The sequence below is a fragment of the Adiantum capillus-veneris genome, chromosome 28 (assembly GCF_014529385.1).
Source record: "Adiantum capillus-veneris isolate H3 chromosome 28, ASM1452938v2, whole genome shotgun sequence".
In the NCBI taxonomy this organism is placed as follows: Eukaryota; Viridiplantae; Streptophyta; class Polypodiopsida; order Polypodiales; family Pteridaceae; genus Adiantum; species Adiantum capillus-veneris.
In genome coordinates, this window is record NC_140958.1 from 18197721 (window position 1) to 18219619 (window position 21899).

At 45.3% G+C, this 21899-nt stretch overlaps 1 protein-coding gene across 3 annotated transcripts in view; it reads right to left on the reverse strand.

The window, feature by feature from the left end:
* LOC147420131 (putative transcription factor PosF21) overlaps positions 1 to 20748 on the reverse strand; it is a 30565-nt gene extending 9817 nt beyond the window's left edge. The window contains exons 1-4 of one of the 3 annotated variants that reach the window (XM_086503942.1): positions 19320 to 20748; positions 19048 to 19180; positions 18850 to 18934; positions 17935 to 18613 (exon numbers count right to left, since the gene is read on the reverse strand). In XM_086503942.1, the coding sequence (XP_086360068.1) occupies positions 18588 to 18613; positions 18850 to 18934; positions 19048 to 19180; positions 19320 to 20185 (1110 nt within the window). In that variant the 5' untranslated portion in view covers positions 20186 to 20748 and the 3' untranslated portion in view covers positions 17935 to 18587. Of the gene's footprint in view, positions 1 to 17934; positions 18614 to 18849; positions 18935 to 19047; positions 19181 to 19319 lie in introns of those variants that run through there. The other 2 variants (XM_086503940.1, XM_086503939.1) reach the window with 2 other exon arrangements.
* Positions 20749 to 21899: the final 1151 nt, after the last annotated feature.

Here is a 21899-nt window from a genome sequence, read left to right on the forward strand (position 1 = left end):
AGTGCAAGGTTCGATCTCAATGAGTGAAAAGAGGCACAAGGGGAGGCTGGACAAGCCCTTCTTTCTTTGGTTTCCACTCACTCTTCAAAAACAAGATTAGGAATCGACACGCCCAAGCGAACTTGGGTTTGTACGACCTCAACAAGCAAAAAAAAAATCAGTGGTTCTTGTGGTTCTTTCCTTGAGTGATACAGAACATTGCCAAAGCTCTGATACCAATGTAAGATACAGCGGAATGAATGTTTGAACCTTGCTCAAGATGAGTGCTCCGAATTGTGCTCAAGGTTCCTTTTACTTTACGAAAGGGAGAGCCTTCCGTTTCTTTAGTGAGAGAGTGCAATGGACACTGTGCGTGAAGGTGAAGAGACTAAGAGATAGAGAGAGAAGAGAATACGACACCAGAATGTTGTCAAAACCCTCCTCCGAAGGCCCCACTTTCTATGGCAAGAGCGGTCTACTTATGATTGCACAAATCTCTACAATGCTTGGACTAGCCGACGATGTCGACCACGGTGAGGAGGACGACAAGACGGGCTGAAATTTGAAAATGCTAAGGGCTAAAATCTGCAAATCTTTATCTGCTGAATTCTGACACTATGTCAGTGATGACGACGATGAGGACGATGCAACAACGATGCGCTGAAAACGCAGATGCTTAAATCTGCGTTTTCCGGGCTGAAACTGTAAACCTTGCGGAATCTGACCGTGCGGCGAGGATCTGCTACGGGAAGGTGAGATCTGCGAGGTTCCGGGGTTCTACTGCGGGTACTGAATGCTGAAAACTGAAAACCCTGATGCTTGTGGGGGTTCTGTCGCGAAGATCTGCAAAAACGCTGAAGTGCCTTGCAGATGCAAAAACGCTATGGCTGAAAATGATCTTCTGCGGTGGAAATCTGCTAATTGCTGTAGAAACTGCTAGCACTGGGGCTTCTGCTTCTTGCTATCACTAGGAATCTGCAAGATCCAAAAACGCTGGCTGATTTGGTCCAAAAACGCTAGGCTTATGTTGTGGAGCAAAAACGCTAGGCCTCTTGGGGGTTCTGCTGAAAAGTTGCATGTTGAGCAAGGTGCTCCTGCTGCCTCTTCTGCCAATTAGTGCTAGTCTAGGTTTGCTTATATACAAACTTACTCAATTTGCTCTACCTACTTTCCAACAAAAGTCACTTAAAAATAATAAGTGAAAAATGTCAAAAATAAGGAAAATAGGCTAAATGCACTAGGAAATTCCCCTGAAGGATTCTGATGGGAATGCTTATGATCATGTTGTGTGCAACCAGAGGATATGCATCTACACTAAGTGTATGGGCATGCACGGTCTGCGAACAGACTCACAAAAGTGCCATATCACTTCTAAATCTAGACTGACTGGACTGACTGAACCCTCGTCGTGTTGTAGCTTGTCCACGGACACATAGGGTTGGATGTGTCATGTGACACTCGCGGTTGCAAACAAGTTCATCGCCCAATTTACCCTTTTACGTTGCACCTTTGACATGGTATCAGAGCCACGACATGCTCTCGAATTGGATCCATGATTTGTGCAAGTTTTTGATGCACAATTTTCGCAACAAAAAGAGGCGTTTTGCTGTTTTTTCTGCGTTTCACTCATTTGGGGCTGATTTCGACCGTACTGGGCAAATTTGATAATTTTATTCCTTCTACCTCGACCTAGCATCATCACATGCCCAAGTTCTACCGTGGAGAGAAGTGATGATTCTGACATGGATTCGGTCCGTGATGACGAAGTGCAAGATGAGGGTGCAACTAGCGGTGGTGGTGAACAACCCGTCAACGAGGAGTGGGGAGATTGGTCCCAGTTCTACTCAGCGTAGGTGATCAACCTATCAAGACACCTACCCTCCCTACTTTTCCCTTGGATAGGCAATTGAATGGCAAGAACTATGTCATTTGGAAAGCTACCATGATGGCGGTCATTGACTCTTACAAGCTTGGAGGCTTTGTTTCAAGCAACTTTCAAAGGCAAAGGACCATGTGGAAGAAGTCATGGGAGCGTGTCAATGCTCGAATTCGGTCTTCTATTATCCTCAACAGTACACCATCAGTCATCAGTCACATCCAATTGATGAAAGATGCGAAATTGATTTGGGATCAACTTTCTTCACTACATATCAAGTTTCTCCAATGAAGCGGATAGCCCTCAAGGTGCAGTTAAAGACCCTCGATGCGAAGAATTCTTCCATGCGGGAACACATCAACAAGATGCAGGAGAGATGATTCATATGGGAAAGCTTATCAGTTCGCAGGACATGGCCATCCAGCTTTTGGCCCAATTACCTCCTCGGTATACCAATTTCTATTCTTCGTTGATTACAAGTGGCCGGCTGAATACTATTTCTTGGAACGAGATTGTTCCAATGGTGTAGGACCAAGGGAAGCATTTCAATACAGGGAAGAAGTCAGGATCCAAAGCCCCACAGAACCTCACAGCCCCCTTCTTCTGATGCACAGGGTAATACCACAGAGGATGGTAAAGAAAGATCTCTTCTGAAGGCATGGATGGGGCAACATTAACAACCAACGGGCACTTGTATTGTTTGATCCAGGTAGTACGGATGACTTATCTCTACAAAGCTTGTTGACAGTTGAAGACGTCAATTTACAACCCAACCTTGGTGTCTCTATCCAAGCATTGTCTGCTTTTAAAGGACAAAACTCCAGCTTTACTCCTATTACAGAGAAGCTGAATTTAAAGAGAGAACCTGTAACAAATTGCTGACGTGTCAAAGCCACTAAAGAACACAGCCAACCTGCAGATCCCGGCCAAGAAGCCAAAACCCTAAGAAGCATCAACAAGAAGAAGAAGAAGTTTTACAGGCTTACAAAGTCTTGACGAGTGGCCTATTTTTAAAGAAGAGTTCCCACCAACTTACGGGACCCCGTCCGATGCGACCCAAGTGACACAAAGGCATTAAAAATAAAGCAGAACACACTCAAAAGACTTTGCACATCAAAATATGATGACGTGGCATATGTACGGACGTAAATTCACGGCGGATTTTTAGGGAAATCTCGAAATTTTAGGAAAGTGATTTTTTGGGGCCAACTTTTCATATTTGATGCTTTTAGGCTTTGGGCCTTTAAATATGAGCCTTGGGGGCCCTCTCTGGCACTCTTTAGCGCGCAGATTGCAGAGGAGGTGCTTCCCGATTGTTGTACTTTGCGAATCAGCAGTAATATAAAGAAATACTGAAAGGGGCGCCAAGGTTTGGGGCCAATACTCTCTGGGGTGGAATTCCGCCACTCCGTGTCCCGTGTCGTCTCTCTCTCTCTCTCTCAGTTCAGTTGTTATTGAAGTGCTAAAAGTCTATTCAGTCTGTTCTTTTCTATTGGCACATGGTGTCCGTCTTGTGACACTGGTATCAGAGCATCAGGCGCGTGCTTTTCTGAAAGCATACCGGTGCTACAAAAGAGCAGACAGAGCTATTGATGGAATTTTATTTGAGAGATCTTCGCCCTCCATACCTATTAGCGACTCCCACCCTTACTTCATCGCGCATCGGGCGCGCTCCCGTCTTCACCGCTCATGACTTACAGGGCATAAGCCAATTAAGATCACTTGCAAGAGAAGGATCCAGATTTGTTTCAAGTCACTGTTTTTCTCAGAAGCAGTGTCATGCAGATGTTGATGTCTACAACTACCAAGCAACATACTCCAAGTACTTGGCAAGCTTTCAAGGAAATAAAAAATTTGCCCAAAGTTATATGGTTTCTGACATCTTCCTTCGGAGTGCAACTTCTAGAAGAGTGGGGTATCCTGAAATGCTTGCCATGGAAACCCTCGCAGATTATATCTTGAAATTTCTAGACATCTCTCAGTGGATGTCTCTTCACGAGTAGAAGACCTTGGAGGTTTAGTGCGATTGCTATCTTGGGACTACCATTGCCGTCAAAGAAACACTGTTTGTCCAAGAGCTGACGGACCATGCTGTGCTCGGCTACGACCTCATGGAAGGAACCTAACCCTAATTTTTGGTGCAGGTTTCAAGATGGAAAGTCAGTCAACTTTTCGAGCTCGATTGATGTCGAGATTGCTTTTTACTTGTTTGGTGATCCTGTTTGAAATTTGTTTGAAATAGATGGTATCTGTTTTAAACTTGTTTTGGTGCCGATTTGAATTGTTTGACTCTGGTTTGATACTGGTTTCAATGATTGATGATTTTACTCCAAGGTGGAGAAGTGAGAAATACTGTTTTGGTATTGTTTGAACCTCGGAACGACGCAAGCCGATGCATGGGGAGCGTTTCGTTGTATGTTTGAAAACCTCCAAACGACGCAGGCCGATGCCTGCGGAGCGTTTGGTTGTATGCTTGTAAAATAAATGTTGTTGTGACTCTCGGCCCTGACCTGGATGGTTATGCGGGAGGAGTATTAAGAAGTCTGAGCAATGGTTACTCTCAGCACCTCCAAACGACGCAGGGTGCGGTCTGGGGGGCATTTGGTTGTAAAAGGCCTCTATATCTCCCGGCCCGGACCTTTTTAGGTTATGCGGGAGGAGTGATGAGAGAGTCGTTGAATATCTCCCGGTCCGGACGTTGTTAGGTTATGCGGGAAGAGTGTTCATCAGCGGCTTTATGTTTCTATGTCTTGTAACATGCATATGTAAGCATTTGTGTTGCATTGTGATGTGCCAATTACTGAATATTCCTAATTGGATGAGATTGCCTTGGTATGTAATTTTAGTGCATCAAGACACTCGTGGAAGATCAGTACGGTCTGGGTGTGATGGCTAATTTTACTACGTCGGAATATCAAGAGTTTCAATTTGGACGAAAGGAGAAGCTAACTCCTTGATCAAAAGAGCAGAAAGGAGAAGCTAGCTTCTTGATCAAAACAGCCGAAAGGAGAAGCTGACTCCTTAATAAAAAGAGCAAATTGATTGTCCCTCGAAATGTCCCTCGGAAATTTTGAGCTAACTTGAGTTGTTTTGCAGATATGCTGTAATCGTGGACGATTACTCTCTTTCAAGAAGGGGAGATGTAACAAATTGCTGACGTATCAAAGCCACTAAAGAACAGAGCCAACCTACAAATCTCGGCCGAGAAGCCAAAACCCTAAGAAGAAGCAGCAAGAAGAAGAAGAAGAAGTTTTACAGACTTACAAAATCTTGACAATGGCCTATTTTTAAAGAAGAGTTCCCACCAACTTACGAGACCCCATCCGATGGGACCCAAGTGACATAAAGGCATTAAAAATAAAGCAGAACACACTCAAAAGACTTTGCACATCAAAATATGATGAAGTGGCTCCTGTACGGACGTTCCGGAATTCGCGACGGATTTTTAGGAAAATCCCGAAATTTTCGGAAAGTGATTTTTTGGGGCCAACTTTTCATATTTGATGCTTTTAGGCTTTGGGCCTTTAAATATGAGCCTTGGGGGCCCTCTCTGGCACTCCTTAGCGCGCAGATTGCAGAGGAGGTGCTCCCCGGCTGTTGTACTTTGCGATTCAGCAGAAATATAAAGAAATACCGAAAGGGGCGCCAAGGTTTGGGGCCAATACTCTCTGGGGTGGAATTCCGCCACTCTCTCTCTCTCTCTCTCTCTCTCTCTCTCTCTCTCTCTCTCAGTCAGTTCAGTTGTTGATTAAGTGCTAAAAGTCTCTTCAATCTGTTCTTTTCTATTGGCACGTGATGCCCGTCTTGTGACACAACCACAAAGATTAAGAATCTTTCTTATTAGCTTCACTTGAGGGATGTGATGAAATCTTGGGAATGCTTTGACAACTATTTATCATGAGGAACTAGAATCTCTTAGAGAGATGTACCCTCAAGATCCAGATATTGCTACAATTTGGGTCCATCTTCAAGATGGACATTCAAGGCCACCTTATTCTTTTAAAGAAACATTGTATCATCAACAAGCTATATGCATAGCTCAACCCTTATGACAAAAGGTGATAGCAGAAGCACATGATTCCCTATCACAAACTATAACCGGCCCGTACAATGTAGAGGGCGGTACTATTTCAATTACCTGTTAACTTTACACAGAGCACTGAGAAGGGAAGAGAACACAGTTGCGTCCAGCGAATAGAATGTCACTGCGCACACGAGACCGACACCCTGTAGGCCCCAAAGACTCACGCCCCTTTCGGTATTTCTTTATTCAAATTAAGGTAGACGATCCGACCACTTAGCACAAGCTTTCACAAAGCTGTCCAAACCTGGCGAGGGTTGAAAACGCAGGTTTCGACCGGATTTCGACAACATAACGGCGCAAAAACCCCTGTAGGTCAAAAACACCTGTCTAGGACGGATTCCCTCGATATCTGAAAGCTTTCTGGTGAGCTGTCACAGAAATTCAGCGGGCTGTAATTCTCTGTTTTTCACTGCCGGGAGCCCAAAAGCCTGTACACGCAAGGCTCCCGATGTTCCCTTGCAGTTTAGGTGCGAAACCCTAAACCTGCAGAAAAACACAGCAGGCTGTAATTCCCTGTTTCGGATCGTTTTTAGCGGAGCGAACACGCCTACACGTGTCCCAAGGGCTCCCGCACGCAATGGGACAGTTCCCCTGTGAATTGGATGAGTTTTCACGCGAGAAAACTCTCCAAACTCGCAATCTTTCGTGATGGAACTGTCCGTACCTGTGGGGGATTAGCAATTAGCTAATCCGGTTCCTGTTCAGAAGGCTCTTGCCTTGGCAAACGCGCATAAACCCCCAGAACTGTACATAGGTCAAATGAGAAGCCCACTAGTGGGGCATAACATATTGTACGTAGGGGAGAAAGAGAGCAGTATGTAGCGTGCGGGGCATCACTCCCGTCACCATACTGTGCATAGAGGGCAAGGTAAGCATTCCATAGCTTCTGTACCTGCTACAATCCACCTGAGGCTGAAAATGGCGCCCCCTTTGTTGATATGCAGCTCGTTTTTGCCTCCCAGAGTGGCAGAATCGCTCACAGGCTGACACGTCACCCAGTTTCCGAGTTTGGGTTTTCCCTGCTAAAAATATCTCAACCGGTGCGTCAGTTGACTTGGCAGCAGAGCAATAAAATGTTCCCCTTGTCATTCCAGAGCTAATGACGCGAACACATTTTCCGGTCAAAAATAGCAGTTCCCTAAATTTTAGGAGATGCTTCCATGGCGTCCCTATCGGTCTCCTGACCATCATTGAAGACTACCATTTGACCAACATCTACAATGTGGGTTAATTTACTGGCCCCTTTCAACTTATAAAGTTGATGTGACTTGACGAGTGGCCCAAATTCCAGTTTGGCGCACACGAGCTTCCATACTCATCAGAATTCAGTGCTAACTGGCTCGGGCAGTCCCTGTCTGACCGACCTAGATCCCCGATGTGAGAAACCCATTTGGCTGCAGCCGTTTCACACTGGCCATGCAATGTCCACTTGCACCTTTTCAAGGGTTCCGAGGAAAACAAGTAAAAATAAAAATAAATAAAAATATCTAGTACTTATTTACGGAAGGCAGCAGGAAAAATACACCTCCTGGTGACACAAACTGCTGACATGTCAAGCCACTGAAGAACAGAACCAACCTGCAGATCCCGAACGAGGAGCCTAAACCCTAAAAGAAGCAATTGAAAAAGTTTTACAAATTTGCGAAGTCTTGTCAAGTGGCCTATTTCTAAAGAGGAGTTTCTGCCAACTTATGGAACCCCATCCAATGGGGCCAAGTGACCTAAAGAGATCAAATAAAACGGAACCTCTACACACACACACAGAGTGATGACGTGGCAACTATACGGACGCTCGCATTTTGTGCTTACTTGCTAACGTGGAAGCCTGTACGGAATTCCACGTTTCACGCTGACTATGCTGACGTGGCAACCTATACAAATTTTCGTGATTTACACTGGGTAGTTTCAACGCCAGCTTTTGAGGCCAGATGCTTTTGAGTTTAATGCTTTTCATGGAACTGCTTTTCATAGCCAAGGGCCTTTAAATATGTGCAGAGGGCTTAGTCTCTGGCACTCTTCCGAGTGAAGGTGCAAAGCACAAGTATCGGCATTGTACTGAGTTCAAGCAATATAAAGAAATGCCGAATGGGACGCCAAGGTTTGGGGCCAGTGCTCTCTTGGGGTGGAACTCCGCCACTCCCCGTCTCGTGTGTTTTGCATCTCTTTCAGTTCAATTGTTATTTGAAGTGCTTAAAGTTGTTCAGTCTGTTCTTTTCCGTTGGCACGTGGTGCTCGTCCCCGTGACAGTGGTATCAGAGCTTCAAGCGTGTGCTTTTTTGAAAGCATACCGGTCTATCAAAGAGGAGACAAAGCAAACCGGCGCCTCCAAAGTTTACTAGAAAGTTTATTAGCCCGAAGTTATTAGCCACTCCCACCCTTACTTCATCGCGCATCGTGCGCGCTCCCGTCTTCATAGCTCTGTCTTACAAGGCATAAGCCATAATGATCACTAGCAAGAGAAGGATCAAAGATTTTTTCAAGCCACTGTTTTTCTCAGAGGAAGTGCCATGCAGTGGTGGAAGTCTATAGCTACCAAGCAGCACACTCCAAGGACTTGGCAAGCTTTCAAGAAAATTTTTGCCCGAAGTTACATGCCTTCTGACATCTTCCTTTGCAGTGGAGCTTCTGGCAGAGTGACTTGCAAGAGAAGGATCAAAGATTTTTTCAAGCGATTGTTTTTCTCATACGCAGTGCCATGCACTGGTGGAAGTCTATAGCTACCAAGCCGCACACTCCAAGGACTTGGCAAGCTTTCAAGAAAATTTTTGCCCAAAGTTACATGCCTTCTGACATAGTGCAGCTTTTGGCAGAGTGGGGTATCCTAGACTGCTTGCCACAAAAACCCTAGCAGATTACGACTTGAAATTGAATTGATAACCTTGTAAATCCAATGTGATTGGTTTATCTTGGCGCTACCATCACCACCACAGAAAGACTATTTGTCGAGGCTTGTTTCGACTATTCAAGAGTTTATGGACCATGTTGCAATCAGTTTCAACCTTATAGAAGAAACCTAACCCTAATCTTGGTGCAAGTTTCAAGATGAAAAGCCATTTGTCTTTTCGAGCTCGACTGATGTCAAGATTGCTTTTTAAGTTTGAATTTTATTGGCTCTATGTGCCACGTGAACATGCTTCATCCACTTCCAAAACCAATTCTATACATATCCCTCGATAAGAGTGTCTAGAATCCAAGGAGGATTAGACTTTAGTACCGGCAATTCTGTGAACCTATTTGCAAGACCTGCTTTTCCGGACGAGTCCATAGATTGGTTTTCCAGTTTTGCAACCCTCTTGCATAAATGGATTGTATAAGAAATGGATTGTATAAGCATTTTGATAGATGTTGTTTGTCACGTGACACATCCAACCCTACGTGTCCGTGGACAAGCTACAGCATGACCAGGATCCAGTTCAGTTCAGTCAAGTCAGTCTAGAGTATAGGAAGTGATCTAGCACTTTTGAATTCCAAAAAACACATCAAGGCACTCCTCCATGAGGAGAGCGTCCATACCGGGAACAAAGCCAGAGACCTCGATAGGAGATCTCGGACTAACTTCGAGGCGGGCTCTCTCAACAAGAGAGGGACTGATCACATCATGCATACTACCTGGGTCAAACAATATGACAAAACGTTGTCCCGACGTACGACCATAACATTTAATGAGAGAATCATCAACGGGAGGGTCAGGAGAAACATGGGACACACTCGTGTTATCATTCATTGCATTGACAGAGGAAGTGGGTTCTGTGGATTCTTTAGATTCATTCGATTCAAGCTTAGGACATGTTCTTTTTATGTGACCCTTAATGTGACAATGAAAACAACGACCTTCCTTAGAATAAGTGCTTTGCTCTTCCGACGTGGTGTATCCTCCTACAATTCCTTGTGCTACCTTTTTATCTAGAGTAAGCTTAGGTTTAGCAATTGTGTTAGCCTTACCCTTAGATTCATTGGAAGAATTCTTTGATGAGATACTCTTGGAAGATTGGTTAGAAGAGTTATCATTCTTACCATTCTTACCGTTCTTACCGTTTCTGAGGGTTCTGAGAAGTCTGCGAGGTACTTGTGGAAGTCTTGTTCTCCTTAGGCTTTTCCCCTTGTTGCGCTTCATCTCGTGGGCGAGAGCAATTGCTACCGCTTTGTTGAGATCGATTATATCGAGTATCTCGACATCATACTTGATATACTCGTCCAATCCGTAAAGAAATGCCTCCTTGCGCTTCGCATCCGATTTGCGTAATTGAGTGCCGAGCTACATAACACGATTAGAGAAAGACATAACCGGCATACCGTTTTGCTTGAGAGCTCGCCAATCGTCCTTCAATCGTGCAAGGTACTGAGGTGGCATAAACCGCGCCTTGAGCTTGTCTTGGAAATCAGCCCAACTAAAAGAGGGGCGTGAAATCGTCGGCTGCCTCTAGGTGCACGGCTAGCTATGCCTCTTGCCATGCCTGGTACCAATTAATGGCATCACCGGCAAGGTACATAGCTGCCGTCAAAACTTTGCTATTGCCTATTTTCTCAATTGTCGCAAAATAAGCATTAAATTGATACAACCAAAAATGAATTACAGTAGCATCCATCTTACCGTCATACTTACTGAAAGTCAACTTCTCTGTGAGACTGGATGGTTGGAATCCGCATCGTGGCTTGCGTCACTTGACGAACTCCCACGATCTTTGGGTGGTTCGGTCTTCGAGGCTAGGACTTGGACAAGCAATTCTTAAGTGCGTAGCTCTCGTCGAGCTTCACGCTCCGCCCCCAAGGCCACTCTTTGAGTTGCACGCTCCGCCTCAAGGAATGCGATTCGTGCTGCGTCTTTCGCCTTTCTTTGTTGTTTTCTTTCTTTGCGTTCGTTGCGCTCGCGTTCTAAAGCAAGGCGATTGACTTCTTGTTGAGCGGCAAGTCTTGTGTTTCTTTCGTCGCGCTCACCATCCTTAGCTACTTGCTCACGGTCCTTAGCTTCTTGTTGTTCTGCTTTGCTTGCGAGTTGTGCCAATGCAACTCGATTCGTTTCTTGTTGTTGTGCCATCATGTCCAACATCGACTTGACCATCATGTCGAGGAAAAATCTTCGCCGCCTCTCTCATGCTCATCACCTGTATGCGAAGTATCCATTCCGCTTCGGGCGACGACCATGCACTATGATCTTTGGTTCTTAAGTTCACGAGGCACTTGGGTTCTTGAGGGTCTTGGGTTCTTGGGTTCTTGAGGTTCTTGAGGTTTTCTTTCGCTTGCAAATCGCGTTTGAGAAGGATCTTCTCTTCACCCGAATTCTACTCTTTTCTGCGGGCGCACCTCTTGGCGGCCTTGCGCTCACACCAAGGTTGCTTTTTCCCACCTCACGTCGATTGGCCGGCCGCGAAGTGCACGGTCCGCTCTCAATGAGTGAAAAGAGACACAAGGGGAGGGTCTTGGGTTCTTGGGTTCTTGAGGATCTTGAGGTTCTTGAGGTTTTCTTTCGCTTGCAAATCGCGTTTGAGAAGGATCTTCTCTTCACCCGAGTTCTACTCTTTTCCGCGGGCGCACCCCTTGGCGGCCTTGCGCTCACACCAAGGTTGCTTTTTCCCACCTCACGTCGATTGGCCGGCCGCGAAGTGCACGGTCCGCTCTCAATGAGTGAAAAGAGACACAAGGGGAGGGTCTTGGATTCTTGGGTTCTTGAGGATCTTGAGGTTCTTGAGGTTTTCTTTCGCTTGCAAATCGCGTTTGAGAAGGATCTTCTCTTCACCCAAGTTCTACTCTTTTCCGCGGGCGCACCCCTTGGCGGCCTTGCGCTCACACCAAGGTTGCTTTTTCCCACCTCACGTCGATTGGCCGGCCGCAAAGTGCACGGTCCGCTCTCAAGGAGTGAAAAGAGACACAAGGGGAGGCTGGACAAGCCCTTCTTTCTTGGGATTCCTGTCACTCTTCAACAAAACACGATTAGGAATCGACACGTCCAAGCGAACTTGGGTTCGTGCGACTGCAACAAGCAAAAAAAATTCTTGTGATTCTTGTGGTTCTTTCCTTGAGTGATACAGAACACTGTCAAAGCTCTGATACCAATGTAAGGTGCACCGGAATGAATGTTGTATTTTCTCAAGGTTAGTGATCTATATTTGCTCAAGGTTCCTTTTAGTTCTTAGGGAAGGAGAGAGCCTTCCGTCTTTATGGAGAGTGCTATGATCACGAACAAAGTGAGTGGATATTGTTCGTGCAAGTGAATGAGACTGAGAGAAGGAAAGAAAAGAGATACGACACCCGAGAGATTGTAAAACCCTCCTCCGAAGGCCCCACTCTCATCGGCAAGAGTGGTCTACTTTGATTGCACAAAGGTGTACAATGCGTATGCAATGGACTGATGCAACTTGGACTATGCCGATGACGACGACTTAGGCTGAAATCTGTGATCTTCTATTGGCTGAATTTCGTGGACTGTTTCGGGGCTGAAATTGACTGTTTTACTGCTGTCTTAAGGGCTGAAAATGGTGGAGTTGTCGGGGGACGGGGGGGGGGGGGGGGGGGGGGGGGGGGGGGGGGGGGTCATGTTGATGGCAAAACGCTAAGGATTTGTACCTGTGAGGCTGCGTTTTTAGGCTGTTTGCACCTGCTGAAAACGCTGGTATTTGCAGTTTCCTCAATGCTGAAAAACGCTGCAAAAAACGCTGAAAAATGCTGGTTGGCTAGCGTTAGTGAAAACGATAATGGCTGGGTTGTGTTGGTCGTGGGAAAAACGCCATGCAAGAGGCTCTATGCGATGGCTTGCTGTAGGGGAAAAACGCCAAGGAGATGGAGTGGATGGCGAGGCTAAGTGCTGGAAAATGCCCGCGAAGATGGAGGTCCAAAAACGCTGGGGGTGCTGGGGGGAGGGGGTACTGCTGAGAAGTTGCATGTTGAGCAGGAAGCTCCTGCTGCCTCTTCTGCCAGAAAGTGCTAACTTGGGTTTGCTTATATATTAACTTAGCAAAATTGCCATACCTACTTTTGTTGGAAAGTCACTTAAAAATAATAAGTGAAGATAACCAAAAATAGGAAAATAGGCTAAATGCAATGAAAAATTCCCCTGACTGAATCTATTGGATTCTGAAGGGAATACTGATGATCTTGTTGTGTGCAACCGGAGGATATGCATCTATGCTAAGTGACTGGGCATGCACGGTCTACGAATAGACTCGCAAAAGTGCCAGATCACTGCTAATCTAGACTTGATTGGACTGACTAAACCCTGCTGTGGTGTAGCTTGTCCACGGACACATAGGGTTTGGATGTGTCACGTGACAGCATTAAACCTATTTTCCCTATTTTTGACATTTTTCACTTATTTATTAAGTGACTTTTGTTGGGAACTAGGTAGGGCAATTTTGCTAATGAAATATATAAGCAAACCAGAGTTAGCACTTTCTGGCATAGGAGGCAGCAGGAGCACCGCTCAACATGCACCTTCTCAGCAGGACCCCCGACTGCATGACCTAGCGTTTTTGCAACTCAGCATCAAGCTAGCGTTTTTGCAAGGACAGATCAGCCTTGGCGATTTTGCATTGCAGAGGAGCTTCGGCATTGGTGGACACAACAGAACCACTTCACGACAGCAGATCAGCCCTAGCGTTAGTGGATTTTCCCTAGCAGCAGAACTCAACCCCTAGCGTTTTTGCATCAGCATCACACTTCAGCGTTTTGCAGATTCACCGTGACGGAACATCGTTTTCAGTTTTCAGCATTCAGTACCCGCAGTAGAACCCCGGAACCTAGCAGATCTCACCTTCCCGCTGCAGATCCTCGCCGCACGGTCAGATTCCGCGAAGTTTACAGATTCAGCCCGGAAAATGCAAATTTCAACATCTGCGTTTTCAGCGTGTCGTTGTCGTATCGTCGCCATCGACATCATCACCGACATAGAGTCAGAATTCAACAGATAGAAGATTGCAGATTTCAACCATTAGCAGTTTTAGATTTAAGTCCGTCTCATTGTCGTCGACATCGTCGGCAAGTCCAAGCATTGTAGAGATTTGTGCAATCATAGTAGACCGCTCTCGCCATAGAGAGTGGGGCCCTTGGAGGAGGGTTTTACGTCTCTGGTGTCGTATTCTCTTCTCTATCTTTCAATCTCATGTACCTTCATTCACAGTTGTTCATCCACTTTGTTTGTGTCCATTGCACTCTCTCACTAAAGGAACGGAAGGCTCTCTCTTCCGTAAGTAAAAGGAACCCTTGAGCACAGTTCGGAGCACTCATCTTGAGCAAAGTTCAACATTCATTTCCGCTACACCTTACATTGGTATCAGAGCTTTGACACTGTTCTGTATCACTCAAGGAAAGAACCACAAGAACCACATAATTTTTTTTGCTTGTTGAGGTCGCACGTAACCCAAGACCTCTTGGGCGTGTCGATTCCTAATCGTGTTTTTGAAGAGTGACACGAAACCCAAGAAAGAAGGGCTTGTCCAACCTCCCCTTGTGCCTCTTTTCACTCATTGAGAGCGGGCCGTGCACTTAGCGGCCGGCCAATCGACGTGAGGTGGGAAAAAGAAACCTTGGTGTGAGCGCAAGGCTGCCAAGGGGTGCGCCCGCGGAAAAGAGCAGAACTCGGGTGAAGAGAAGATCCTTCTCTGACACAAATTGCAAGCGAAAGAAGAACCCAAGAACCTCAAGAACCTCAAGACCCGCAAGAACCCCGAGAACCAAGACCCCCAAGAACCCAAGTTTCTCGTGAACTTAAGAACCCAAGACCACAAGAATCCAAGACTTCGGTCGATGGTTATCACTCGAAGCGGAATGGATACTTCGCTTGGAGGTGATGAGCATGAGAGAGGTGAAGAAGAATTTTCCTCACCAGGAGGTTTTTCCGACCCTCCCCCTTCCCCATCTACGACAAGGATTGCACTAACTCCTATGGAGGTTTTTGACAAGATAGTGTTGGACATGAAGTTAGAACACGAAGCACGAAAAGCAGAAAGAAAGGCAGAACACAAAGAAAGGATGGAAGCCATAGAGCGTGAGCACGAGCAAGAACGCTTGATAGCCGAAGAAAGAAAAGCAGAATTTGATCGCGAGAACAAAGTAAGAAAAGCCATGAACGACCGACACATGAAAGAGATGTTGCGACTCTTTTCTCAAGTGCAAGCACAGATGCAAGAGATTCGGGAAAAGGAAACTCTCTCAGTCTCTTCTTCTCCAAAGCATGACACACATGAAGATTTGCATGATGATAATCATGATGATTTGAATGATAATGATGAGCATGATGATTTGGATGACACTGACAAGCATGATGATTTGCATGATGATCAAGATGTGATTTCTCACAAGCATGATGATTTGTATGATCAAGACGTGATTGTTCACCAGGATGATGGTTTAGTTGATACTTTGTGTAGTGAAGCTAACCTCATTGCAGATTCGATCGATCATGAATAACCGATCTTGGCTCTCGAGTCGAGGTCCAAAGTATCCCCACAGGAAGTATTATGTGTGTGAGTGATTCATCAGCACGCATTGTCCAAGTGTTTCATTCGTGATCGTTTCCTGTATTTTAGTCAGCGTCCTTATGTGATCCCTTTTCCTAGGCATGACATATTGTACGTTGAGCACGTTTCACTCATGAATGAGCACGAATGTATGCGGATTATTCATGAAAAGCTGAAAAGTATGTATTCAAGGAAGTCACATTCCATGTCTCTTCCTTAGCACGACATAGTCGTAGAAAGAGCACAAGAAAGTATGCGCACCAAGCATGGGTATTTCCGTTGTGAATTGCCAGAGTTGATTGATTTAGATCAGAATAGAAAGATTTGATCTCATTGTTTGCGTATGTGTGGTGAACGGTTTGGCACTCCATCTATTTGTTCATCTACATTGCATGCACAGTCTTTTAGGAAGACGAGATTTTTTCCAGTCACTTTACATGGAATAGGTATGTTCATGTTTTTGTGTTGGAAGTGGTTTCAGGAATTTTCAGCCATGGAGATTCTTGAAGAAGGAAGAAGCATGACCCTAGACGAAGTTGAAGCATCGAAGGAGCCACAGAAGACTTTGTGTCCCTTTCAGCGCGGCCCAAAGAAGCAAGCTTTGCAGACCTTTATGAAGTTCAAGTACCGCACGACCTACACATCAGAGTGGGCCGGCGAAGAGTCCTTTCCAGGATTCCGGGTACCAATGGCAATCTCCCTCGACGTCATACAGTTTGGTACCGTACCTTACTTTGAACAGGAGGGGATGTCACGTGACACATCCAACCCTGTCCGTGGACAAGCTACAGCATGACCAGGGTTCAGGTCAGTCAAGTCAGTCTAGAATAGAAAGTGATTTGGCACTTTTGTGAGTGTTCGTAGACCGTGCATGACCAGTCACTTAGATTAGATGCATATCCTCCGATTGCACACAGCATGATCATCACCATTCCCATCAAAATCCATCGGGAGAATTTTCCAATGCATTTAGCCTATTTTCTCTATTTTTGAAATTTTTCACTTATTTATTAAGTGACTTGTTGGAAACTAGGTAGGGCAATTTTGCTAATGAAATATATAAGCAAACCAAAGTTAGCACTTTCTGGCAGAAGAGTCAACAGGAGCACCGCTCAACAGGCACTTTCTCAGCAGGATCCCCGACTACATGACTTAGCCTTTTTGCAAGGATAGATGAGCCTTGGTGATTTTGCATTGCAGAGAAGCTTCGGCATTGGTAGACACAACAGAACCACTTCACGACAGCAGATCAGTCATAACGTTAGTGGATTTTCCCCAGCAATAGAACTCAACCCCTAGCATTTTTGCATCAACATCACGCTTCAGGGTTTTGCAAATCCACCGCGACGAAACATCGAGGAACACCAACGTTTTCAGTTTTCAGCATTCAGTACCCGCAGTAGAACCCCCGAACCTAGCAGATCTCACCTTCCCGCAGTAGATCCTCGCCACACGGTCAGATTCCGCGAAGCTTACAGATTCAGCCCGAAAAACGCAGATTTCAGCATCTGCGTTTTCAGCGTGTCGTCGTCGTATCGTCGCCATCGACATCGTCACTGACATAGAGTCAGAATTCAACAGATAGAAGATTGCAGATTTCAGCCATTAGCAATTTCAGATTTCAACCCGTCTCATCGTCGTCGACATCGTCGGCAAGTCTAAGCATTGTAGAGATTTGTGCAATCATAGTAGACCGCTCTCGCCATAGAGAGTGGGGCCCTTGGAGGAGGGTTTTACAACGTCTCTGGTGTCGTATTCTCTTCTCTATCTTTCAGTCTCATGTACCTTCATTCAAAGTGTTCATCCACTTTGTTTGTGTCCATTGCACTCTCTCACTTAAGGAACGGAAGGCTCTCCCTTCCGTAAGTAAAAGGAACCCTTGAGCACAGTTCAAAGCACTCATCTTGAGCAAAGTTCAACATTCATTTCCGCTACACCTTACATTGTTACACTACGGTGGACATATGGCATGACGTGCATGTAGTTTTAGGTTAGACGAAACCAACAAGGCATTCCCGGTGTCAATCGGATTTCCGAATGGACAGATGTGCGATGGTTTCACCGAGAGACTTTGCCTTGACAAGCTATTAATAAATCATTTCAAATTATTTAATTTTACAACCTTGTCTTCCAAATTTGCCCTACCTAAGTCTTAAAAAGTTTATAACCAGTATTCTACCCTATAAAGGGTGCAAGGGAGCTAGCGTTTTGGATCAGATGAGCCAGCGCCACATCTAGCCCCAGTGTTTTGCATGCCCTTGCGTTTCTGCTAACAAATCGCAAATCAGCCCAACGCTTCCAAATAGCAGCAGATCAGCCCAACGTTTTCAATTTTAAGCCCTTCCACTCGTTGGACGCGCCAGGATCTACTACCGCTAGCCTCTCTACTGCAACTTGGTACTTCCGTTGTCACGGGATAAGCACCACGAGCCAACAGAAAAGACCAGCCTAAATAGACTTTTAGCACTTCAATAACAATTGAACTGAAAGAGATGCACGACACACGAGACGAGTGGCAAAATTCCACCCCAAGAGAGCACTGGCCCTTTCGGTATTTCTTTATATTGCTTGAACTCAGTACAACGCCGGTACTCCATACTCTGCATCTCCACACGGGAGCGTGCCAGAGACTGAGCCCATGGCACATATTTAAAGGCCTTTGGCCTATGAAAAGCAATTACACGAAAAGCTTCAAACTCAAAGGCATCTTCTCCAAAAACATCTTCCCCAAAAGCTGCCAACACAAAATAGGGAATTCCGTACAACTGCCACGTCAGCACTTGCAAGCGCAATTCGCGAAAATCCGTACATTCTACCACATCATCAGCGTAAATCATGGGCGTCGTACAACTGCCACGCCATCACATTTTTTGCAAGATTACATATAGACCTTGGGATTAGCATATGTAAGGGTGAACCCGTACTGTAATCTTCAACGTCGTACAACTGCCACGCCATCACATTTTTTGCAAGATTACATATAGACCTTGGGATTAGCATATGTAAGGGTGAACCCGTACTGTAATCTTCAAGTGATTGTTGTGACAACAAAGAAATACCTAGGTGGCAGCATCAAGGGCACAAATTGGGCACTCCTGCATCTTTGTCATGCTGACAGGATTTTTTTTGTGAAAATTACTGCCTCTCTTAAGATCTGATTTTCAGCTTGTGTTGGCTGGTAGTTGCCTACTGTAGCATTCTACTGCAACAAAGCATGAGGATGTTCTGTTCAAAAGAAATGTGTCAAGATGATTGTGAAACCTTACTGCTTGAGGGAACACAAACGTATGACTTGGTACAGACATTCAATAAAAACTAAGAATAGATAAACCAGGCTGGGGGTGGACAAGTCATGACACAAAAGCACCGAGGAGCAAAGCTTGACAAAAGCAGCCCAAGCGCAAGATAGACCTGATAATTTACTTCACTTCTTCGGCGCTTAAATTATAAGAAAGACCTACCACTGCTTAGATGTGTTTGCTGTTCCAAGCTTTGCAACTGAAACTTCAGCTCATTGTTTTCAGCTGTCAAAACTGTCGTGTCATTCTGTTGGGTAATAAACAGCAAAAAGAACGACCAAAGTTTGAGATTTTCTCACCCTCCAGAACCAAAGGCATGAATCAAAAAAATGAAAAGTAGAGAAAAATCTTTAGCAACACCTGCATCATTGTGAGTTGCGCCGACAGAGTGGTGGCCTCTGTCTGAAGGGCCTGAACCTTACGCTCTAGCTCTGCAATGTATCGCATTTTGCGCTCCTTGGAGCGAGCAGCTGATTGTCTGTTTGCCAGTATTCTGTTCAAAAAACACAAATCAGAATAAGAATCCATACAAGATAAGATTAGATACTTGCTGAAACCAGCCCAACAGAAAAAGTCAAGACATTGACACAAAGAGAAACATGGAAAGCTGTTATTTGCAAGCAAAAAAACACCTTTTGGCCCGCTTTGGATCTATAAGAGCAAGTTCAGCAAGCTTGTTTGCTGACACTGTCTTTGATGATTCGCCTGAAGATGTACTTGCATCCTTCGGAAATGGCATCGAAGATCCATCCATAGAATAGCTGTGAGAATGCCTGTGCCTTGGTCGTTCTGGCAATGGCTCTTCTGTATATTCATTAAACCCTGCCAGCATTTGGTCAACTGAAAAACTTCGAGCATGGTGTGGAGCTGGAGGCGCATTGTTGCCCATGTTGCTACCAACCTTTGTCGCATTGGGAAAATGTGCTGATGTGGAAGACAAGTTCATTTTGTCCAGATCTAACATAGAAAAATAATCGTCTCCCAGCTCATCTGCTTCGGCAGAAGCTTCAAGACATCCAGGCTCATAATCAAAAACGATGTCATCTGGCAAGCGGAATGCAATCTCGGACTGGGCTCGGCGGTGACCTCTAGGATGATAGGGAACATCTGATACCTCATTCAAATCAGAGCTGCGCGTTCGTGAGATCCCGGAAAAGCCTATAGGTGGTGATTTTTCATCTTTGATTGAATCAACAGGGGGTCGCCCACTTGATGAAGACGACGATGACTCATCTTTCTTCACAGTGAACGCATTTGCAGGGGAAGGGTAGCCTACATACTTTGGATGGGGTATATGTGCAGGAGGAAGGTGGGTGGAAAAAGCACCACGGTTCAGCTTTGAGCTGCCCTTTAAACTCGAACTGGAAGTGTGTCCATGGCTGTGATTGACACCAGGATTCGGGGTAGGGTTACCATTCTGTGAAGAGCCTTTCGATACGGCAAAATCTGACTGTAGGCGTTCGAGAAAAGCTTCATAGCTCTCACCCATGCCCTCCATGCTTACAAAAGATATTTGCCGAAGCTAAGCGGTCTTCACATGTGAGGAAGATCAAGCAGAACACAGGCAAACAGAGATGCGGGCCTAGAAGAGAAGGGGTAATTCTGTTCTTGCGCTCACATACACAGCCAAGAAATCACGAAACAGAATACAAAGTCATGCACCACACACATGTACACAGAAACAGGGAGGAAAGAAGGCAAACCCAGAGCTTGCCGAAATGAGCTATGGCGGGGAGAGGCCACTCATGTGTAGAAGCTCCCGCTGCCTGCTGTCTTCAAGGTTCTTGGGTTGCATTGCAGATCAAAGAACACCTTGTCTTTCGTAGAGTGCCTTGTTACCCTCTGCAGATTGATGTGAGCTGCCGCTCTCTGCTTTTCCTCCGCTCGTCTGGCAAAACGTCACACAGCAGACACGACAGATCATTCAATGAGGACCCAAAAACCTCCCCCCTCGTCATGCACATTATACCATCCATGCCCACCATCAACGCTCATCCTCTCCAAGCCCTCCACATTACATTACAATATTAGTGTGTTTTTGAACCCCTCGCGGAACGTGTTGCACAGTTGCAACTTGCATATCGAGCACATTTAAGTCAAAACTTAAGAAGGTGTCTCTTGTAGCTTGTAATGTGGACCATTATTGGCTCCTTTCACAAAGGAGACCCCTAATGAGTCACGACTATCTCAATGAGAAAGGAGAAGGATAGAACCGCTATGAAGAGAGAGGCAAGATGTGTTGTGTGAAACTCGTGTTCATGTTACCTCAATATGAGATCTATGCAAAGAGTCAAGCATGGAAGGGACACTAGACAACTATGAAGTGACTTGATAGAGTAGAGGATATGCCCAGTTAATAATGACAAAGAACTCATTAATAATATTAAGACCAAGGTAGCATTAAAAACACAACATGAGCAAATAAAAGGCTAAAGTGTGAAGCTTAACAAGCAGTTACAACTTACTTTGATATTACTATTATGCAAATGGAGAGTGCGACCTTCATAACTAGACCATGCAAGCCCCTTGCATGAAAAGAGAGATGGACATGCACACTAAAGCTCTACCCAGCCAACCCCCTATAAACCCATGCCTTGCCCCCAGCATGGAGGACCCATTTCTATGTGTGCACCTCTTAAGCTAGATGCCTTCTATCCTCCAAGGATAGATATTAGCCCTTGGGCTCATAGCCTCTAGGTTCCTAAACCCTACTAGCTATCGTAGGCAAGCCTTTAGGACTCATATTTTGATGAGTTTTTAATCACACTCTCAAGCATTTAAAGTTGTGGGAGCCTGAAAATTCTTACAAAGAGTGGGAAAGGGAGCTGGATGGAAGGTAGGTATTGCTTTGTTAGAAATCTCTTACAAGAAGCCTAGATTCTTCTCGTTGGACTATCTAGTACAAGAGAGATCGGTCGTAGAAGAGATAGCAATTGCAAGAAAGAGCTTCATAAGAAGAGATCCACTATGAGCATGCCTATGATTTTGTCCACAAACTAGAGGTAGAAAGAGGGCACAGTTTTCATGTTGGATATACCTATGAGAAAAAAGGGGTTTTTTGCTGCTTTTTCTTTAATTATCCCCCTTTGTGTTCCTATGTGGCAATGATTTGGACCTTTGAGATTTAATTAAGGTTGATCCTCATCTTATTCCCCCCTTCAAACCATGTTCCCCCACTTCCGAGTTAATGTGGTGATTTTAAGGTGTTATCA